Source organism: Eptesicus fuscus, chromosome 9, assembly GCF_027574615.1.
Source record: "Eptesicus fuscus isolate TK198812 chromosome 9, DD_ASM_mEF_20220401, whole genome shotgun sequence".
Lineage (NCBI taxonomy): Eukaryota > Metazoa > Chordata > Mammalia > Chiroptera > Vespertilionidae > Eptesicus > Eptesicus fuscus.
Window position 1 is genome coordinate 20,966,528 of NC_072481.1, and position 17,967 is coordinate 20,984,494.

Sequence of the window (17,967 nt, forward strand, 5' to 3'; positions counted from 1 at the left end):
TTCAGCTGTTCTTGTCAGGCATCACTGGAATTTGTGACCTCATCTTTCATTTTAAATGTGTATGTGTGCAAAGGGGTTTTATGCCCCCAGTCCCTGAGCCAAGCGGCACCGGCTCTGTTCCCGTGCTGGGCACGCCCGATGCGGGCGGGGCGAATGTTCCCCGGGCCTGGATTCTGTGAGGGGCAGCGCTGAAGGCTGCCCAGCCTGGGAGCCGCCAGCCCAGATGACCCAGATGGCACCCAGGCCCCTGAGACCCAGCGGAACCCCAGACGTGGAGGGGGTGGGGGTGTGTGCAGGTCATGGGCCATTCTTGTTTTTCTCCTATACTGTTCAATAATGCTGCAGCTCCAAGTTCAGAGTCATTACCCATCTCTTGTATTGTAAGGCCCGATTTATGTTGTCAGAGATGTCACTTTTTATTTTTTTGCTTTCTGTTTGCAAGAGTTCTGAGTAGGAAAATGTCAAGACGGAGCGTAAAGATGAAACCCGAGAACGATTCTGGCATGTTAAATGATCCCGCTGGAATCGTTTCTCCTCCTCCGTTAAGTGTTTGTTTAGGGTGGGTGTTAAAGGATGCCGCACAGGTCCCGGTCCCCCCCACCCCTCTCACCGGCTGCTGGAGGCGGGGCTCTCGGGGGCGGTGGGGGCGGCAGCAGGCCTGGGGGCTATACCGCTGTACACACGGTGCTGACTGTGAACTCCGCCTCGGTGGCCATGATGTCTGTGGGCTGGATGTTGCGGTCGTACATGGGGTTCTCAAATGTGGCCCGGACATTTGTGTTCTCGTGGCCGGCATAGCCATTGAACGGAACTTTGGGTCTTCTCCTGGGAAAAAGAGGGAAAGGGCAGACTCAGGGTCTAAATTCGGGAAGAGGGAGAGGGAGGCGGAGGGAGGGCAGGGAGGTCTCAGAAGGTCACAGCTCAGGAAAGCTCTGGGTGGGCTGGGGCCTGGCGAGTGTCTTGTCGCTCCCCCTCTCCCCCGTCCCCGCTCCCTTCCTTCCCGGTACCTGTGCTTGTAGAGATAGAGCACAAAGCCTGCAATGATGAGGGCGATGAAAGGCACCAGGATGGCGGCGGCCACCGAGCTGCTGTTGGAAGCAAAGTGGCGGCCGATAGATTCCGGGTCTGACTCCAGCAGCCTGAGGTCTGCAAGTCCCAAAGCATAAACCTTAGGTCAGAGACAGCCTGAGAGGGCGGCCCCTAGCGGTCACTATTGGGAAGTGCGGCTGCGGTGGGCATGGTCCCTCCTGGAGCTCAGCGGGGAGAGGCCTCGCCCAGGGTGTGCCCAGACCTCCCAGGGAGAAGGGCCCACGGAGGAGGTCGGTCAGATCCTATGCAGAGGACAGCGTTCGGAACTAGGGAAGCTAATCTTCAGGAGAATCCGAAACTATGTCGCAGAGTAAAATCTTAAAAGGGCGCAGCCCTTTAGAAGTTTTGAAACCTTTTGGGCCACAGAAGCTTTGGGCCATGGAACTTTACAAGGAAGTGGAAATATGAAACGGATGCCTGAGGACCTGCTCTGGGGGCACTGAAGTTCCTGTCTCTGGAGGGTCTCCCCTCCTTTGCCTGCCCCTCCCCCCACAAGACTGGGGGGCTCAGAAGAGCGCAGTGGGACACATTTGCCGATGTTAAGCACCCCACCTAACTGAGGGGCTGAAGCTCCGAGAGGGCGGGCCCTTCTCAGGAGACAGGGAGAAGCTTTCCTTTCTGAGGGTCAGTGCTGTGAGAACACGCAATGGACTGACTGCCTGGCAGGCAGAGGGCTCTGGAGACAGCACTGGGACTGCCTCCCGTCTCCCCAGGCCTGACTCCCAAGAAGCCAGGACCTCTCCCCCCATTAGAGGCCGAGGCTCACACCCAGAGGCTCACGGTCAAAGCCAATCTCTGGAGGGAGGACGCGGGCACTGATGGCGTGGAGCATGCTGGGTAACGATGACAGGGGAGCAAGGGAGGGAAGCCTCGCTGACACTCGGTTTCCTCATCTGTAGGACGAGGCCTGCAATACCAACCTCTGTGACACGTGGGGAGCAAAGGACAGCACGGATGAAGGCACCCCTGAGGACCCCACGTCTCAACGCTTAGGGATGTCTGGTTGATGCCCGCCTGAGGGCTGGCCAGACAGTACTGCAGGGGCCTGTATTTGAGACCCAATGCCCTTAAGTTGGGGGCCTTCAGCTCAAAAGCTGAGCGTGAAACTGGCAAAGGGGAGCGCATGATGATTGTGCTTATTTCTGGAGAGGTGTTCCACAGCTTTCATCCGAACCTCAAAGGCGTCCCGGATCCAGAAAGGGCTGAGAACCCCTGTCTTAGATTGCTGGTTGTCACCAATCCTCTGTCCTCTACCCCAATATACACATTTCTCCTCCACACCCGTGAGCTCATGCTCCCAGGGGACAAGAGCTAGTTACCAAGCCTTTGAAAGCCGAACTGCCCAAAGCCGTGGCCCTTGACGGAGCCTTGGTAGATGAAGGTGCCTCCGGAAGACTCTGAGGAGACCTGTGTGGAGGGAGCAGAGAGAGTAAGCGGGGAGGCATGCTAGCAGGAGATGGAAGCCAGGCCAGGGACACACGCATAGGCATGTTGCCCGAGGCGCTGGGTTCACCCTCCCGCTCTCGCCCAGACACAGACAGTGACCCTGTCCAGCACAACCAGGCACGGGCGGAGCAGGCCGATGTGCTGGGGGAGGGGCGGGGGCACCAAATGCTTGTAGGAGGCAGGGAGGCGTTTCTCGTTCCCACTGGCCAAGTCATTTAATCTGTGGCTTCAGTTTCTCATTTGTAAAACAGGAATAATAACGGTACCTATGTCTCAGGGTGGTTGTGAAGATTAAATGAGTTAATATAGATGAAGCACTTACAACACTTAACGGGCCCTAGATAAGTGTTAGCTGTTCTTGCTGTGATGAAAAACTGGCTTAGAGCACCCTGGGACAAACCGAAGCAAGATTAAGATGGACCCAGCAGACTTAACACACGTTGGAGAGTTCATTCCAGTTCCATTAGCTGTAATATTTTTGGGGGGCAATTGGGGACATAACTCCTTCTTGTTCCCTCTGCCACTTGCCTCCATGAGGCTCGTGTAATTGGCACAGACAGCCAAACACACTTGTCGGAGGGCAGCGCTGGTGCTACTGGTGTACCTTCCAACTCCTGCTCTTCCCCAGGGCCCTGTCTGTGGTGCTCTAGGCTGACCTCCTCTCCTGCCCCCTTGAACACACCCTGGGCGACACAGACGCAGGCCAATGGCTGGCTGCCATCCTAGGCAGTTGCTGCAGCTGTCCCTGGCCCCCAGAGCCCCATTCCTGTCCAGCCTCTGGCCTGCACTCCTGGCTTCATCTCCCAACCCTGACCCTGTCCTCTCACCTCTGGCACCCCTCTCCCCGCCGCAAGGCAGAGTCTGTTGTCCTGGTAAGCTTCTGGACTACTACCGTTGAAGCCATCAGGGCTGGGACACCCAAGGGGGTCCCCAGGATACTCTCGAGAATAGCAAGGAGCTAACTTTCGGTACCACCCCTGGAAAAGCCACTTGCTTCTCCTCATGTGTTTATAAAGCAAAGTCACTAAAGCCACAGTCCTCCACCAGCTAGTCTTGTCCAGGAGGAGGTACCCTGACTCCTCAGCCCTCGGCTACTCTGGCCACCACCCCACCATTCCTCTCCCTCCTTCCCACTCTCCTTCTAGCTTCAACAATCCAAGACAGGGAAGCCGAGGATGTGGTAGGTGACACCATGCTCAACTCCACTACTAGTGACATTGGAAGGTATGGGCAGAGGAGCATCCCTGGGGACCTGGCTTCCATCTCAAGAATGCCCTAGAACAGTGGTCGGCAAACTGCGGCTCGCAAGCCACATGTGGCTCTTTGGTCCCTTGAGTGTGGCTCTTCCACAAAATACCACGTGCGGGTGCGCACATACAGTGCGATTGAAACTTCGTGGCCCATGCGCAGAAGTCGGTTTTCGGCTCTCAAAAGAAATTTCAATCGTTGCACTGTTGATATTTGGCTCTGTTGACTAATGAGTTTGCCGACCACTGCCCTAGAAGGTAGCAAGTCTTCCCCACAAGGGAATGCGAGGGAGCTGTATCCCTTCCCCTATGTCTTAGTCTCCCCCGCTGTGCTGAGTCACCCACCATCCGCATCCTTAAATGTGGGTAGATGTTCCAGGTTCTCGTCTGGGACTCACCACCTTCTCCCAGCTCCCCCCACCACACCCTGACCTTCAGCTTGCTTGAATTCACTGTATACCGCTGACCTCCAAATTCCTTGCTTTTGGATCTAGCATCAGAACCTACTCCGTCTTGCTGACTCTCTGGACTCCCTGCCTCCTGGCCCTTTTTATCTTTGCCTTTGCCCATTTCACTAGCCAATGAGGTCTCCCTTGCTCCCTGTCCTGGCCCTACGGAAAACCTCCTCCCAAGTTTCCATGTGGATGCAAGAATTTCCACCCTCTCCTCACCTCCTCTTTCCTGGCAGTGCCCTGGGAATGCATGGGCCAAGGGCACCGGGAGTCTAAGGACTGAGTGAGATTTGCTCAACTTACATGCCCATCTAGAGCCCAGTGATCATCTTTGAACTTATTCACAAAGATCTCCACAGGCCCTGTGATCTGGTAAACCTGGAGTCGGAGATGGAAATCTTCTTTCTTGTAAATTCCTGGGAAAAGCAAGTTCAGAGGGTGCACTTGAAAGATCCGGAGAAATGTCAAAACCCAAGTTTGTGGGTATGCGGTGTGAGCATCTGAATGGGATTCATGTGCAGATGTTGATCTAAACACTCCATGAATTATTAACTGTAAGTAGGCAAGTATGGTGCTGCTGGGGAGTTTATAGGTGGTGAGTATGTGCATGGATGTTAACAAACAGTGGATTACTGCCTGTGGCTGGGACCCTGTTTATACATACATGTGTGAGAATAGAGTGGATATGGTTTTGTATGTGTGAATGTATCAGTTAATGCGCTGGTGTGACTACAATTGAGTGGGTGTAGGAATGCATGAGTGATGTATCTGGGAGTATATGAATGTGTTTAGGACTCTCTTAGAGCTAAAGAGTGAATGTGACTGTTCGCTTATGTTTGTGTGTGTGTGCATGAATGGATGTGAGCGTACACGGGATTGTGTATTAATGGGTGCATTCCTCCACTCATGCATTCATTTATCTATCCATCTATTCAAAAAACAGTTTTTTTTTCTACATATTTAGTTGTTCTATTTATAGAAGGACTGAAAATTGGGGAAATTTTAGGAAATGCAGAGATACATGAAGAAAAAACATCACTCTTAATCTCATTACTAAGAAACAGCCACTGTCAACATTTTGGTTTAATTACTTCCAATTTTCTTTCTTATAAATATGATTATTTTCTTTTAAAAACTGGAGTCCCATTTTAAAAGCATTATCCTGGATGTATTTCTTCCAAAATGGACATAATCTTTTATCCAATAGATAGGATATAATTAGCATATCCCCCCTTTTTAAAATATTTCCATTTATGTACTATGAATAGCCTTGTGATATAAACATCCTTTATTTATGAGTGTCTGACTCCATCCATGTTTATTTCCTATGATAAAGATTCTTAATTAATGGGTCCCTTCATTTTCAAGGCTCTTGATACAAACGCCACACTGTTTCCTAGAACTGCACTATTTCCTAGTCGGACCAGCACTGTGGCAGCGCCTCTACTGGACCCTGACCAGCACCGAAGTTTATCCCTCAAAAAAGCCTTAGTGGGAAGAGCAGAATGTGATATTTTGTGTTTGCTCTGATTTCTTTGATTACTGATGAAAAATCCTTTTCTCTTGTTTACTGACTGCCTATACTGTGGCTCCTGGGGTTCTCAGCCCCCGCTTCTGGTTCAGTTTTAGGGGTAAGAGTCTCTTTTCTCTTTATTTCTCAGGGTCCTTCGTATGTTCAAGTTATTGATATTTGTCACCTTTAGTCCCTGGTGTTTTTATCATGTAAACAAAGATGAATAGACACTTCCTCTTCCCCCTGCCCACCAGACAGGTCTGAGCCTCCCAGGACAGTACAATGTAATGACAGCAGATTCATCCCTGCAAAGGGCATGTGCCCGCCTGCCCTTAGCAACCAGGGCTTGCGCAGAGGGCTGGGGGCAGAGGGGAGGGGTTGCTTCTCACCGGCCAAGTGCAACTCCACGCCGCTGTGGTCAATCATGGTGGCATTGACCTTGCTGCTGACAACCTGGAAGCCAGTCACCCTGAGCATGGCCGGCTGCTTCTTCCCCTGGTACTCATAGGCCCCTTTCCAGAGGGAATTCTTGGCAAAAACATCCCCAGGAACTAGAGGAATTGAGAAACAGACATGAGAGAGCTAGTAGACTTGAGACCACCTGATGACTGATCCTAGTTCAGTTATGAGACTGTTTTCCCAACTTCTAACCCCAGGGAGGGTGGAGGAGTGCTCTGACCTCTTGCGATCCTCTTGGCTCTCAGGGTGAATGAATGGAGGGCAAGGGAGAGAAGGTGGATAAGAAAAAAGGAGAAAACAAGAAAGGGAGCGAGGGAACTAGAAAGAAGAGAAAGAAAGAGAAAGGAGAAAAGAGAAGAGAAGGGAGGAGGCTGAGAAGATGAAGAAGGGAAAAAGAGAAGAGAGAGAAAACCAATACGTCAGTATCGTGTGGCAGATGGGACTCGGGCAAATGGAGGCAGACAGATCCGGATTCTCATCTTGGCTGTAAATTACCTGTTGTTTGGTCAAGTGCAAGGGCCTCAACTCCCTCACCTGCAGTTCTGGAAATGGGGGCCACCCCACCTGTCTCATCAGAGTTATTGTAGGGGTCAAGTGATCTAATGTTGCAAATTATACATCACAGGATGTCAGGCACATAAAAGCACCCAATGAACGATAGCTATTAAACTGTTACTTATCCTACAGTAATTCTCTAAGGCACGTGCTATAATCCCTATTTTACCGAAAGATACACTGAAGCTCAAGAAGTGAAGCCCATTCACAGATGGTCAGTGCCCAAAATGGAATTTGGATTGGGTCTTGTTTCCTGTAAAATGCACATACTAACTAATATCACTGCAAAGGGTTCCGAAAAGCATATGATGGTATATAATAACTGTGCATTGGTCAGGCAGCAGGCCTGTAGCTCTGTGTCCAGGTCTGGTCATCACACTTGGAAAGAACCAACACGTGTCTTAAAAATGTAATCACTCCCAGGAAGCTCCCGGGCAGGACCCGGGGCTGTGTCTAGGACCGTCCACTGGCTGGTGCTGTGCCGGGAGGGGGTGTGGTAATCAACAGCTCCAGAGCTCGAAGCTCTGGACATGTTTTGGAAAACCTTGGATCCTTCTTCTGGATGAGATTTTGCTCCCTTCAGGCTCACTGCCCCCTGAAGTCTGCCTGGGTTGGGAGGTGGGAGGGGAAATCAGTTTGGCTCTACAGCTAGTTTCCACTCAGAGACTCATGTGCGTGCTTCTGGGTAACTCGGTGAAGGAACCAACACGTGTCTTGAGATCTGGCCCGTACACACCTGAGGCCTGGGTGAGTGGCGGCTCCCGGGCAGTGTTGATGGGTCTCCCACTGGGCCGGACCTCTGCTGGGGAAAGAGAATGGAGGAAACAGGATCAGCTTCTGGTCTACATTCTGTTGGAAAACAGTGGCCGCCTCTCTGGCATCAGGTCAGTGGCTTCTTTGAGATCTTGCTTTGGACCTATCCTCTTAGACTAGAAGTGGGGCTGCTTTGAGGGTGATGCCTCCCAGATGATGAAATGTAAAGAGTTACACATTTCCCATCACATCAATCACAGTCATATTAAACAAGGAGTTAGGTTATAATTACATATAATTCCTTATTACTGTATTAAATAACAGGATCTACCAGCAAGTCTAGTAACTATCATCATCTTGGAGTAATCAGGAACATAAACAGTATTTCATGATATGAGTAACAACTGTAATCTATGAAAATCTGCAATTCCTACTAGTGACAATGTCATTAGTATTGCTAACACGACTATGGGCTTTGTCTACTATTCTAAACGAAAGGAAATGCTACACTTCGGTAAGAGGTAAAGATGTCTATCTTCTACCCAACTGCACAGGCCCTCCGAGTGCCCCATTGAGGACCTGGGGCTGAGAAACCCTGAGCTGGACTCTGCTTTCCTCCCAGATGCCCAGCACGAAGGAGGACCTTCCACTGACTAAAAGGAAACTTCCTAGCCCCGATGCAGTTTCGGTGGAGCGCCTTCCTCCTTTGGAGCGGTGATATGGAGACCCAGAAGCCCTCCCAGCACAGGCAAGGCGCGAGCTTACGGCCTGAGACACAGCGAGGCTCAGATTCCAGCAGTGCTACTTAATGAGTGTGCGACTGACTAGCCATTTCACCACTCAGAGTCTACGTCTCCTCCTGCTAACACACACCTCACAGCTCTCTGCTGGACAAATGAGGTTGTGAACACGAAAGTCATGGTGAGTAAATGTTAATGTCTTTCCTTATTTGCAGAGAAAAATCTGCCTTGTCACCAAGTAAGGACAGACTTTCCCTACTGTCTCCTTAGGGAGGCCACAGGGTTTTATAGCACACCCCTGCCAATTCTGGAGGCCAGCTTCTGTTTAGATACACAGAAAGCTGCAGAGCAATTTCTCACAGTGACTCAATATTCACAGGAATAGGACAATTCTAAAATTTGTATGGAACCACAAAAGACCCCAAATAGCTAAAGCAATCTGGGGAAAAAACAAAGCTGAAGGAACCATACTTCCTGATTTCAAACTATATCACAAAGCTATAATAATCAAAACAGTATGGTATTGGCATAAAAACAGACAAATAGACCAATAGAACAGAATACAAAGCCCAGAAATAAACCCAGATAATTATTTTTCAATCAAAGGGCCAAGAATATGCAATGGAAAAAAGCACTGTCTCTAATAAATCGTGTTGGGAAACATGCAAAGAGTAAAACTGCACCCCTAACTCACACCACACACAAACAGCAGATAAAAACTGCACCCCTAACTCACACCACACACAAACAGCAGATAAAAACTGCACCCCTAACTCACACCACACACAAACAGCAGATAAAAACTGCACCCCTAACTCACACCACACACAAACAGCAGATAAAAACTGCACCCCTATCTCACACCACACACAAACAGCAGATAAAAACGGGTTAGGCTTGGAGGTGAAACCTGCAACCATAAAACTCCGAGAAGCAAACATAGGGGGTAAGCTTCTTGACATTGGTCTTGGTATTGGTTTTTTGGATTTGACACCAAAAGCAAAGGTAACAAAAGTAAAATAATCAAGTGGAACTACATAAACTAAAAAGTTCCCACACAGTAAAGGAAACCATTAACAAAATGAAAAGGCAACCTATGGAATGGGAAACCACATATCCAACAAGGGGTGAACATACAAATGATACAAGCAATTCATGCAACTCAATATAAAACCCCCCACAAAAAAGCCAATTAAAAAATGAACAAAGGACCCAAATAGACACTTTTAGAAAGAAGACACACAAATGGCCAACAGGTACATGAAAAGGTCCTCAACATCACTCATTATTAAGGTAATGTAAGTCAAAACCACAGTGACCTATAACCTCACATCTGTTAGGATGTCTATTATCCAAAAGACGAGATAACAAATGCTGGTGAGGATGTGGAGAAAAGGAGGCCCTTGTGCACTGTTGGTGGGAATGTAGACTGATACAGCCACTATGGAAAACAGAATGGAGGTTCCTCAAGAAGTTAAAAATAGAACTAACGTGTGATCCAGCAGTCCCATCTCTGGGTATATATGTGAAGGAAATGAAATCCTTGAAGGGATAGCTGTACTCCCATTCACTGCAGCATTACTCACAATAGCCAAGGTATGGAAACAATCTAAGTGTCTGCCAATGGATGGATGGATAGAGAAAATGTGGTGTATGTATTTGGACAATGGAATATTATTCAGCCTTAATAAAGAAGGAAATTCTGACATTTGCAACAGCATGGAAGAATCTGGAAGACATTATGCTAAGTGAAATAAGAGAGAGAAAGACAAACAAATACTATATGGTACAACTTACATGTGGAATCTAAAAAAAAAAGTCAAACTCATAGAAACAAAGAGCAGAAGGGTGGTTGCCAGGACTGGGGGGGTGGGGGGGGGTAGGGTGACAGAGGGAGAGGTTAGCAAAAGGGTTCGAACTTTCAATTTTAAGATGAATAAGGTGTGAGGATGTAATGTATAACATGTAACGATGGTTGATAGTAATACTACACTGTATAATTAAAATTTGCTAAGAGATTCAAACTTACAAAAAACAACCAAAGAGTGAGGTGATGGATGTGTTAAATTGATGGTAGAAATCCTTTCACAATATATACATATATCAAACTATCATGCTGTAAACTTCAAATATATTACATTTTTATTTGTCAATTATACCTCAATAAATCTGGGAGAAAAGAAATCAAAGGGATTAAAAAAACTCTTACAACTCAATAATAAAAAGACAAATAGCCCAATTAAAAAATGGACAAAGGATTTGATTAGACATTTCTCCAAAGAAGCTATACAAATGGCCAATAAACACATGAAACGATGCTTATATCTTTAGCCATTAGGGAACTGTAAATCAAAACCACAGTGAGATACAACTTTACACCCACTTTGGATGGTTATAAAAAAATGGACAGTAACGTGTTGGCAAGGATAGAGAAATTGGAACCTTGACGCATTGCTGGTGGGAACATAAAATGGCACAGGCACTTTGCAGAGCTGTTTGATAGGTTCTCAAAATGTTCAACGTAGACTTGTCATTTTACTCCTAGATAAACACCCAAGAGAATGAAAAACATATGTCCATATAAAAGATATACTTTTATGTTCGTAGTATAATTCATAATAGCAAAAACGGGAAAACAACCCAAGTGTCCATTAGTGGGTAAACAGATAAAAAACAAAATGTGGTCTATCCATGGAAGGAATATTCATTGAAGGAATATTACTCAGGCATAAAAATCAATGACATTCTGACACATGCTATATCATGGATAATCCTGGAAAACATTATGCTAAGTGAAGTAATACAGACACAAAACAACAGCTATTAGATAATTCCACTAACATGAGGCACCTAGACAGGCAAATTCATAGAGCTAGAAAGTGTCACAGAGGTTATCAGGGGCTTCAAGGAAATGAAAAATTATTGTTTAATGGAGTTCTGTTTGGGATGATGAAAAATTCTGGAATAGATAGTGGTGATGGTTGTACAATATTGCAAATGTACTTAATGCCACTGAATTGTACACTTAATAGTAGTTAAAATGGTAACTTTTATATTATATTTTACCACATGAAAAGCTTAAATAATTGTACTCTAAAAATGAAATCTTGTATTAATATCATATGTGGAAAAATATTACTTTCCATAAATAAAGGAAATTTACAACTATTTATATGGTGAAAATACAAGGTGGTTATGAAATGCTGGCTCTGATAAAGGCTCTGACCTTGAGTCCTCTCTCTCTGAGAGGCAGGACAACTGAGTACTTAGAGCTCAGATGCTGAACTCAGACCTTCAGGGTTTGAATCTCAGCTCTTTCCCTTTACCAGCTGGTGTCCTCAGGCATGTTTCTTAGCCTCTCTGTGCCTCGGTTTCTCCATATATTAAATGGGGATGTGAACAGAACCTGCCTCAGAGGGTGACTGAGAAGAATAAATGAGGTAGTACACCCAAAGTACTTAGTATAATGCCTGCCATATGGCAAGTTCATCACCTGTAAGAAAGTTTCATGCCATTCCCACACCAAAGTGACTGTTGATTCTCGCTGGACTCTTTTAGAAATTTATTTTTATTGATTTCAGAGAGGAAGGGAGAGGGAGAGAGAAACATCAATGATGAGAGAGAATCATTGATCGGCTGCCTCCTGCACGCCTCTCAATGGGGATTGAGCCCACAAACTGGGCATGTGCCCCCACCCCAACCTGGGCATGTGCTCTGACCAGGAATCGAACTGTGATCTCCTGGCTCATAGATTGATGCTTAACCACTGAGCCACACCACCCGGGCATTCTTGCTGGACTCCCAGACCACCTTCTCCAGGAAGCCTTCTCTGACTTCTCCCTCCCCCTCTTAGACTGAATTAGTGACCACCCACCGCACCCCACATTCAGCCCATCTCTATGTTCCTGAGGTACTGTTGTATCTGATGTGTCTGTCTCCTGTGGCTAAATGTGAGCTCCTGTAGGGCAGGGTTTCTGTCTCTCACCTCCAAATTCTCAGCAGTTATGCACAGGGATAATGCTCAATAAATAGAGAATAAATTCAGGGGGAGGGAGGTCTGTGACCTCTTGGTAACCCCGAGGGATCTGTGGGTGGGCGCCGTTTTATCAGGGTTATATGTATAATGCTGTATTCCAGTTTGGTGAAACGAAGAGATTTTCTCTGTCTGGTGACTAACTATACTAGTAATCCTGGGAGTGTACTAGTATTTAAGCACAGGCAGAAGGATTCACCATGTGCCTCTCTAGGCTGCCCTGGTTTCAGCTCCTAGGGACTCAGTGCCTCAGAAAGTCAGAGGCAGAACCCAGCTCCCGGAAATCCTACTTCCTCCTTCTCTTTGGCCTCCTTTCACTCAGGCTCAGCCGCCATCCGTCTCCCCCCCTGGCGGGGCTCACCGGTGGGCGCACTCACCCAGGCAGATGGGAGGTTTGCCTGTCCAGCTGCCATCTGCTTTGCAGGTGCGGTGCTCGGAGCCGCCCTTGAGGGAGAAGCCCTCCTGGCAGGTGTAGATGAGTGTGTAGCCCATGGAGGGCAAGTCCAGGGCCCCGACGTTGGCATGGGTTGGCGTCTCTGGCTGCTTGCAGTGGTGGGCTGGACAAGAGGAGAGACACTGTTGGACCTGGGAGCGTAGGGCCTTTGACCATTCCCGTTCCCAGAAGGAACATGCCCCGCCTGTCCCCTTCAGGCCCCTCTCATGTCCAGCATCCCCTCCCATGTCTCCCCCCACCTCCCAGCCCTGGGTCTATAGGACTGGACATGATGGACACCAGGGAGATGCTGGCTTATCAGCCCCGGGGAACTGCTTCCTGCAGCACTTATCCCGAGGGAAGAGGAGTAACTAAGGTCAAAAGCCTGGAATCTTCCATCTCGAGGGCTGGCTGTGGTGGTTACTAGTTTTTGCTGCCCCCGGAAAGTTCTTTCTTTTTATTTTGCTAAGACCTAGGCATTGCCTTCAAAGATCAGGAAGGCTTTTGTGTGAAACGTTTTCTGTGAGTCCCCAAGGAGTGATGATGACAAAGAGACCAACATTGGTGCCAATAAGCAGTGTGTGCTCCCTGTCATTCAGAGCATCCCTGTGCTCCCTGGCTGCCCAGCTAGGGGGGGACAATGTGTCGCCAAGGCGGGCTGTGTGGGGAGGCGGGGCGTGTGCACTCACGGACACAGTCGGGCGGGCTTCCGCTCCAGGTCAGGTTGGGGAGGCAGGTCCTGGTGGTGGAGCCCTGAAGCAGGTAACCTTTCTGACAGCGGAAGAGCACTGTGCTTCCCACCTGTGGCGAGGACGGAAGGTCCCACGATCACCTCCCATGCAGCCGCGCTTCATACCCGTCACTCGGTCACTTACTTTCCCATGACCCAACTCCTACTCCCGCCGCCGCAGCCCCCTTCTTCCACTTCTCCGCCTGGCTCAATCTTATCTGTCCTCTGAGGCAGCTTATATTATTCCTCTTCCACATGGACTCGCCCAACACCCTCACCAATGCTCTTATGGGACGCTCCCTACTCCGCTGCTGTGGGCAGTGCTGGACCCAGAATCCGAACAGCCCGATCTCGGTTCTGGCTTCTCCTGAATGACAGCTGCGTGAAACTCTCTACACTGCAGTCTCCCTAAGTGTGGATGGGGCAGGCCAGCCTGTCACCACTGTGCCGGAAGGCTGCGACACGAATGCGATGGTGGATCTGGAAGCATTTTATAAAATGTGAAGAAATGCACAAAATAAAAGTGACTTGTGTCTCTTTCTTCTATGAAATGGTAAGTTCCTTCAGGATGGGAGACTTGTCTTCCTTATAGACACGTTCCCCAGAGAATCTGACACTGTGCTTTGTAAATCTCTGCTGACAGAGAGCCACCCTCCCTCCCTCACTCCAGTATTAGGTATTTTCCCCACGCTCACCCTCCACGTGTTCCTCACCGTCTGACTCAACCCCCACAAGCACCAGCTCCATCTCTCCCTGTCCAATCCATGTGGCATGACACTGCCCATCAGCTTCCTAAAACGCAACTCGATTGCCCAGCTCAAGACACCCATGTGTTTCTATGACCTATAGGAGCTGATTCTAACACAGAGTGAAACTCTTAATTTCCACCCCCCTCCTCCATGCTCAACCTCTTTGTTGGTATTTCATCATCTCATTCAGCAAACGGCACCTTTATCTACCCAGTTGTGCAAATCAAAAACCTCACGTCATCCTTGATGCCTCTCTTTCCTTCAAGCCTTGGTCCAATCCATCAGCAAGTCCTCTTGGTTCTACCCACAAAATACATTCTAACCCCTTCACTTCTCTCCACGTCCACTGTCACTACCCTTGCCCATCCCACCCACCTCCTGAGCTGCGGCAAGTGTCCTACTTGTCTAGCCTCTATTCTTTTTTTTTTAATTGATTTTTTTTTTTTTTGAGAGAGAGAGGAAGGGAGAGGGAGAAGAGAGAGAGAAACATTGATGTGATAGAGAAACATCAATCGGTTGCCTTCTGTAAGACCCAGGGATGAACCCAAAACCTGAGCATGTGCCTGAGCCGGAATCAAGCTTGGGACCGTACTCAACCAGCTGAGCCACAGCGGCCAGGGCTGGCCTCTATTCGTAACCCCCTTTTATTTGTTCTCTCATCAGCAGCCAGATGGTGGACCAGATCAAGTCTCCTTCCAATGGTGTCCCCTGGGATTTAGAATAAATTCCAAAATGCTATCCTGGCCTCAAAGTCCTACATGACCCAGCCTATAACTTTCTCTCTTCAAAAATTATTATGTGATATTTGATGCATAGGAAAAATATATGGAGCCTATGTAGACATGGGTTATAACAATAAAGGGAACACTTTAGATTGAGCCCACTACTCAAGCGCTAGAACATTACAGACGAGGGTGTCCTTTCCCTGCCCCCTTCCTCAGCCTCCTCTCAGTGGTAACCACCACCTGGAATCCTGTGTTTTTAATTTCCTTGCTTTGTGAAAGAATAATCCTACCACATATGTGTACATACATCTCTAAGCAATGTAAGTGTTTCTTGGTTTTAATCTTGAGAGAAATAGTACCATACCACCTTCGGCATTTAATGTTGCACTGCTAAGATGTACCCACACTGGGTAGGCTGCAGTTCATGCATTTCACGGCGGTCTAAGAAGCCATTGTAGACTACACCACAGTTTTTCCCGTTTCTTGGTAACATGTGCAAGAGTGACAGGGGTCCCGTGAGCTCAGCTCCAACAGGCAGAGCCCTTTTCTCCTCCAGCTCCCAAGGTCTCGCCCCCCACTAGTGCTGTTCCAAGCAAGGTCCCCGGGCCCTCCGAGGCCGACAGTGACAGGAAGGGGCAGGAGGCCCGAGGCCCGATCTCGGCCGACCCCATTACCTGGTAGCCCTGGGAACTGTTCTGTATCCCGAACTGCGGCATGCCGGGGTCTGCGCACGTGGTCAGCGTTGGGTCTGGATCGCAAAACAAAGAAACAGACCACACGGTCACGGAAGCTTTCCTTGCCTCGGCTCACGCTGAGAAACAGATGCAGAGAGGAAAACGGAGCCACGTCCCGATGTCCCTGCCTCTCGATGATCCCACCCGAGCCAGACCCCTGGCTGACACCACCATGCCCTGTAGCACATTAACTCTGGCGTTTCACATCCTGCTCCAAGAAGCTCGGAGGAGGACTTGCCCCCTTTTGCAGGTGAGACCCCTGAGCACAGGGAAGGAAAGCCATCATCTTGGGCCCCAAAGAGGGGTGCCCACAGCTGGGACAGTGCCCCAGCCCACCGCTCACCTATGCAGCTAGGCTGGGTGCCGCTCCACGTCCCATCTGACTGGCAGAACCTCCGTGGCGAGCCCACCAGCACCAGAGGGGGCTGGCAGGAGAAGGAGACGGACGACCGGTAGGAGAAGCCGCGGTCCTCTCTCCTCCCCCGGGCCGGGACCCCAGGATCTCCGCAGAACACAGCTGGGAGCACAAGGGAGAAAGGCAGGTCCAAGTTGCTTCCCGGAACCCAGTGTGAGACCCCATGGTCCCCACCCCCGCTGCTGCTGTTTCCTCTCCTTCCCATATTCAAAGTGCTTATCAGTAACCATCCAAGTGACAGAGAAATACTACAGGAAGCTTAGAACGTGGAGAAAAAATGAACTCTCAGCCACTCCCTATTGCTCTCCCCCTGCGACCCCCCATTTTCACGCTCACCCCCTTCTGGTCTTGGTTTACTTGTAGGTAAATTTGTGCGTGGCTGCAAACCCAACGTCCAAATGTTGTTAACCTTGCTTTATTCACTTAATATTCTGTGAACATTTCCCAGGTTTATGCAACCTTGTCATTTATTGGCTACATAGTTCCACAATGAGAGCTTGTATCATAATTATAGTTTGTCATAACCTTTCTATTATTATAAAGTTACACCTGGCCTTTCTTTTACTTGCATTATTTTCTTGGAGGAGATTCTCTACGAGTGGGCTCATCTTTAAAGGTTTGAGTGTGTTCATGGCTCTCAATGTATAGTATGGGCAACTGTCGTTCCAAAGGGCGTGCATTTACACTGGGTGGGTAGTGCATGGAGAGAGGAGTGCATGGAGTGTGCTCATTCATTCATATCTTCAGAGTATCACTAAAAACTGACTACCTTCGGTTCCCAAGACATCACTTCAGGCATGAAGAACATTCTTTAGGCTATGATGTGTATATGTCTGTGTGTGTGTGTGTGTGTGTGTGTGTGTGTGTGTGTACACAGAGTCATGAGGTTCATGATAATATGCAAATAAATCAGAAGTCTGTGCTGTGGAAACTGGGAGTCTAGACCTGACCAATCAGAAGTCAGTCAAAGGCCAAGATGATCAGAAGTCACTGTAGCTAGAAAAAGGCAACGCAAAAGATAAGAAATACTAATGGATGACAAAGAAAGAGAAACTCGGTCTAGCTAATAAGCAATGTGGTACCAATTAAAATAAGGAGGTAACTTTTTAAACTCCTCAGCCTGGTAAATATATATAAAAAAGGGAAAAATCCATTGTTAATGCGGGAAGGAGTCAAGAAATGTTCTCATAAACTGCTGGAGGGGGTGCAAATTGGGACACTCTTTCCAGAAGACAGTTTGGCATCACGTGTCCTAACATATAGAGTGCATGTCTGCTGACCCAGGCTCACTCCTAGGACTTTACCACGAGGGTAAAGAAATGCTATTTTCAGGGCTATTTCTTACAGGACTGTTTCTAACGGGATTAAACTGGAAAAACCCAAATTCGTCACCAGAAGGAGATTAGACAAGTTGTGGCATCTACAACAAGGAAATTCTTTAAATCATTAAAAATGATGATGTGTAGGTCGGTATCTATTGATAGAGAAAGGTGTCGTTGGCCTGTCAATGCATACAAGTCATGGGCTAGTATGCACAGCACGATGCAATGCCATTTATAGAAAATCATATCCATATGCTATACATGCAAAAATGCAGAGCGACAGGCATGGAGACACAGCCGTGGCTGCCTTGGGGACTGAGAGTTCAGGTGACTGTTACGTTCTTCTTTGTCTTTTCAGCTATCACACAGTGTTTTTGGACAGTAACTGTAAAGCATTGCTAAAATGCTGTTTCTAGTCCAGACTCTGCCCTGAGACTTGCTGTGTTCCGTTCCTAATGTCGCCCGGACGGTCCACGAAGGTTAACCACGCACCAAGTGCTGCCTTTCCTGGGTCCACGTCTGAGCCGCTGGCCCTCGCCTCCGCTGACATTTCTCAAATGGAAGCAAACTGT

At 48.3% G+C, this 17,967-nt stretch overlaps 1 protein-coding gene across 1 annotated transcript in view; it reads right to left on the bottom strand.

Annotated features, from left to right (window-relative positions):
* Positions 1-631: 631 nt before the first annotated feature.
* The window catches only part of CSMD2 (CUB and Sushi multiple domains 2), a 545,662-nt gene continuing 528,326 nt past the window's right edge, over positions 632-17,967 (bottom strand). The window contains exons 61-70 of the mRNA XM_008156972.3: positions 16,002-16,175; positions 15,599-15,672; positions 13,410-13,521; positions 12,665-12,844; positions 7,498-7,560; positions 6,137-6,298; positions 4,538-4,650; positions 2,409-2,496; positions 1,008-1,146; positions 632-825 (exon numbers count right to left, since the gene is read on the bottom strand). Coding sequence (XP_008155194.2) covers positions 666-825; positions 1,008-1,146; positions 2,409-2,496; positions 4,538-4,650; positions 6,137-6,298; positions 7,498-7,560; positions 12,665-12,844; positions 13,410-13,521; positions 15,599-15,672; positions 16,002-16,175 — 1,265 coding nt within the window. The 3' untranslated portion in view covers positions 632-665. The remainder of the gene's footprint in view (positions 826-1,007; positions 1,147-2,408; positions 2,497-4,537; positions 4,651-6,136; positions 6,299-7,497; positions 7,561-12,664; positions 12,845-13,409; positions 13,522-15,598; positions 15,673-16,001; positions 16,176-17,967) is intronic.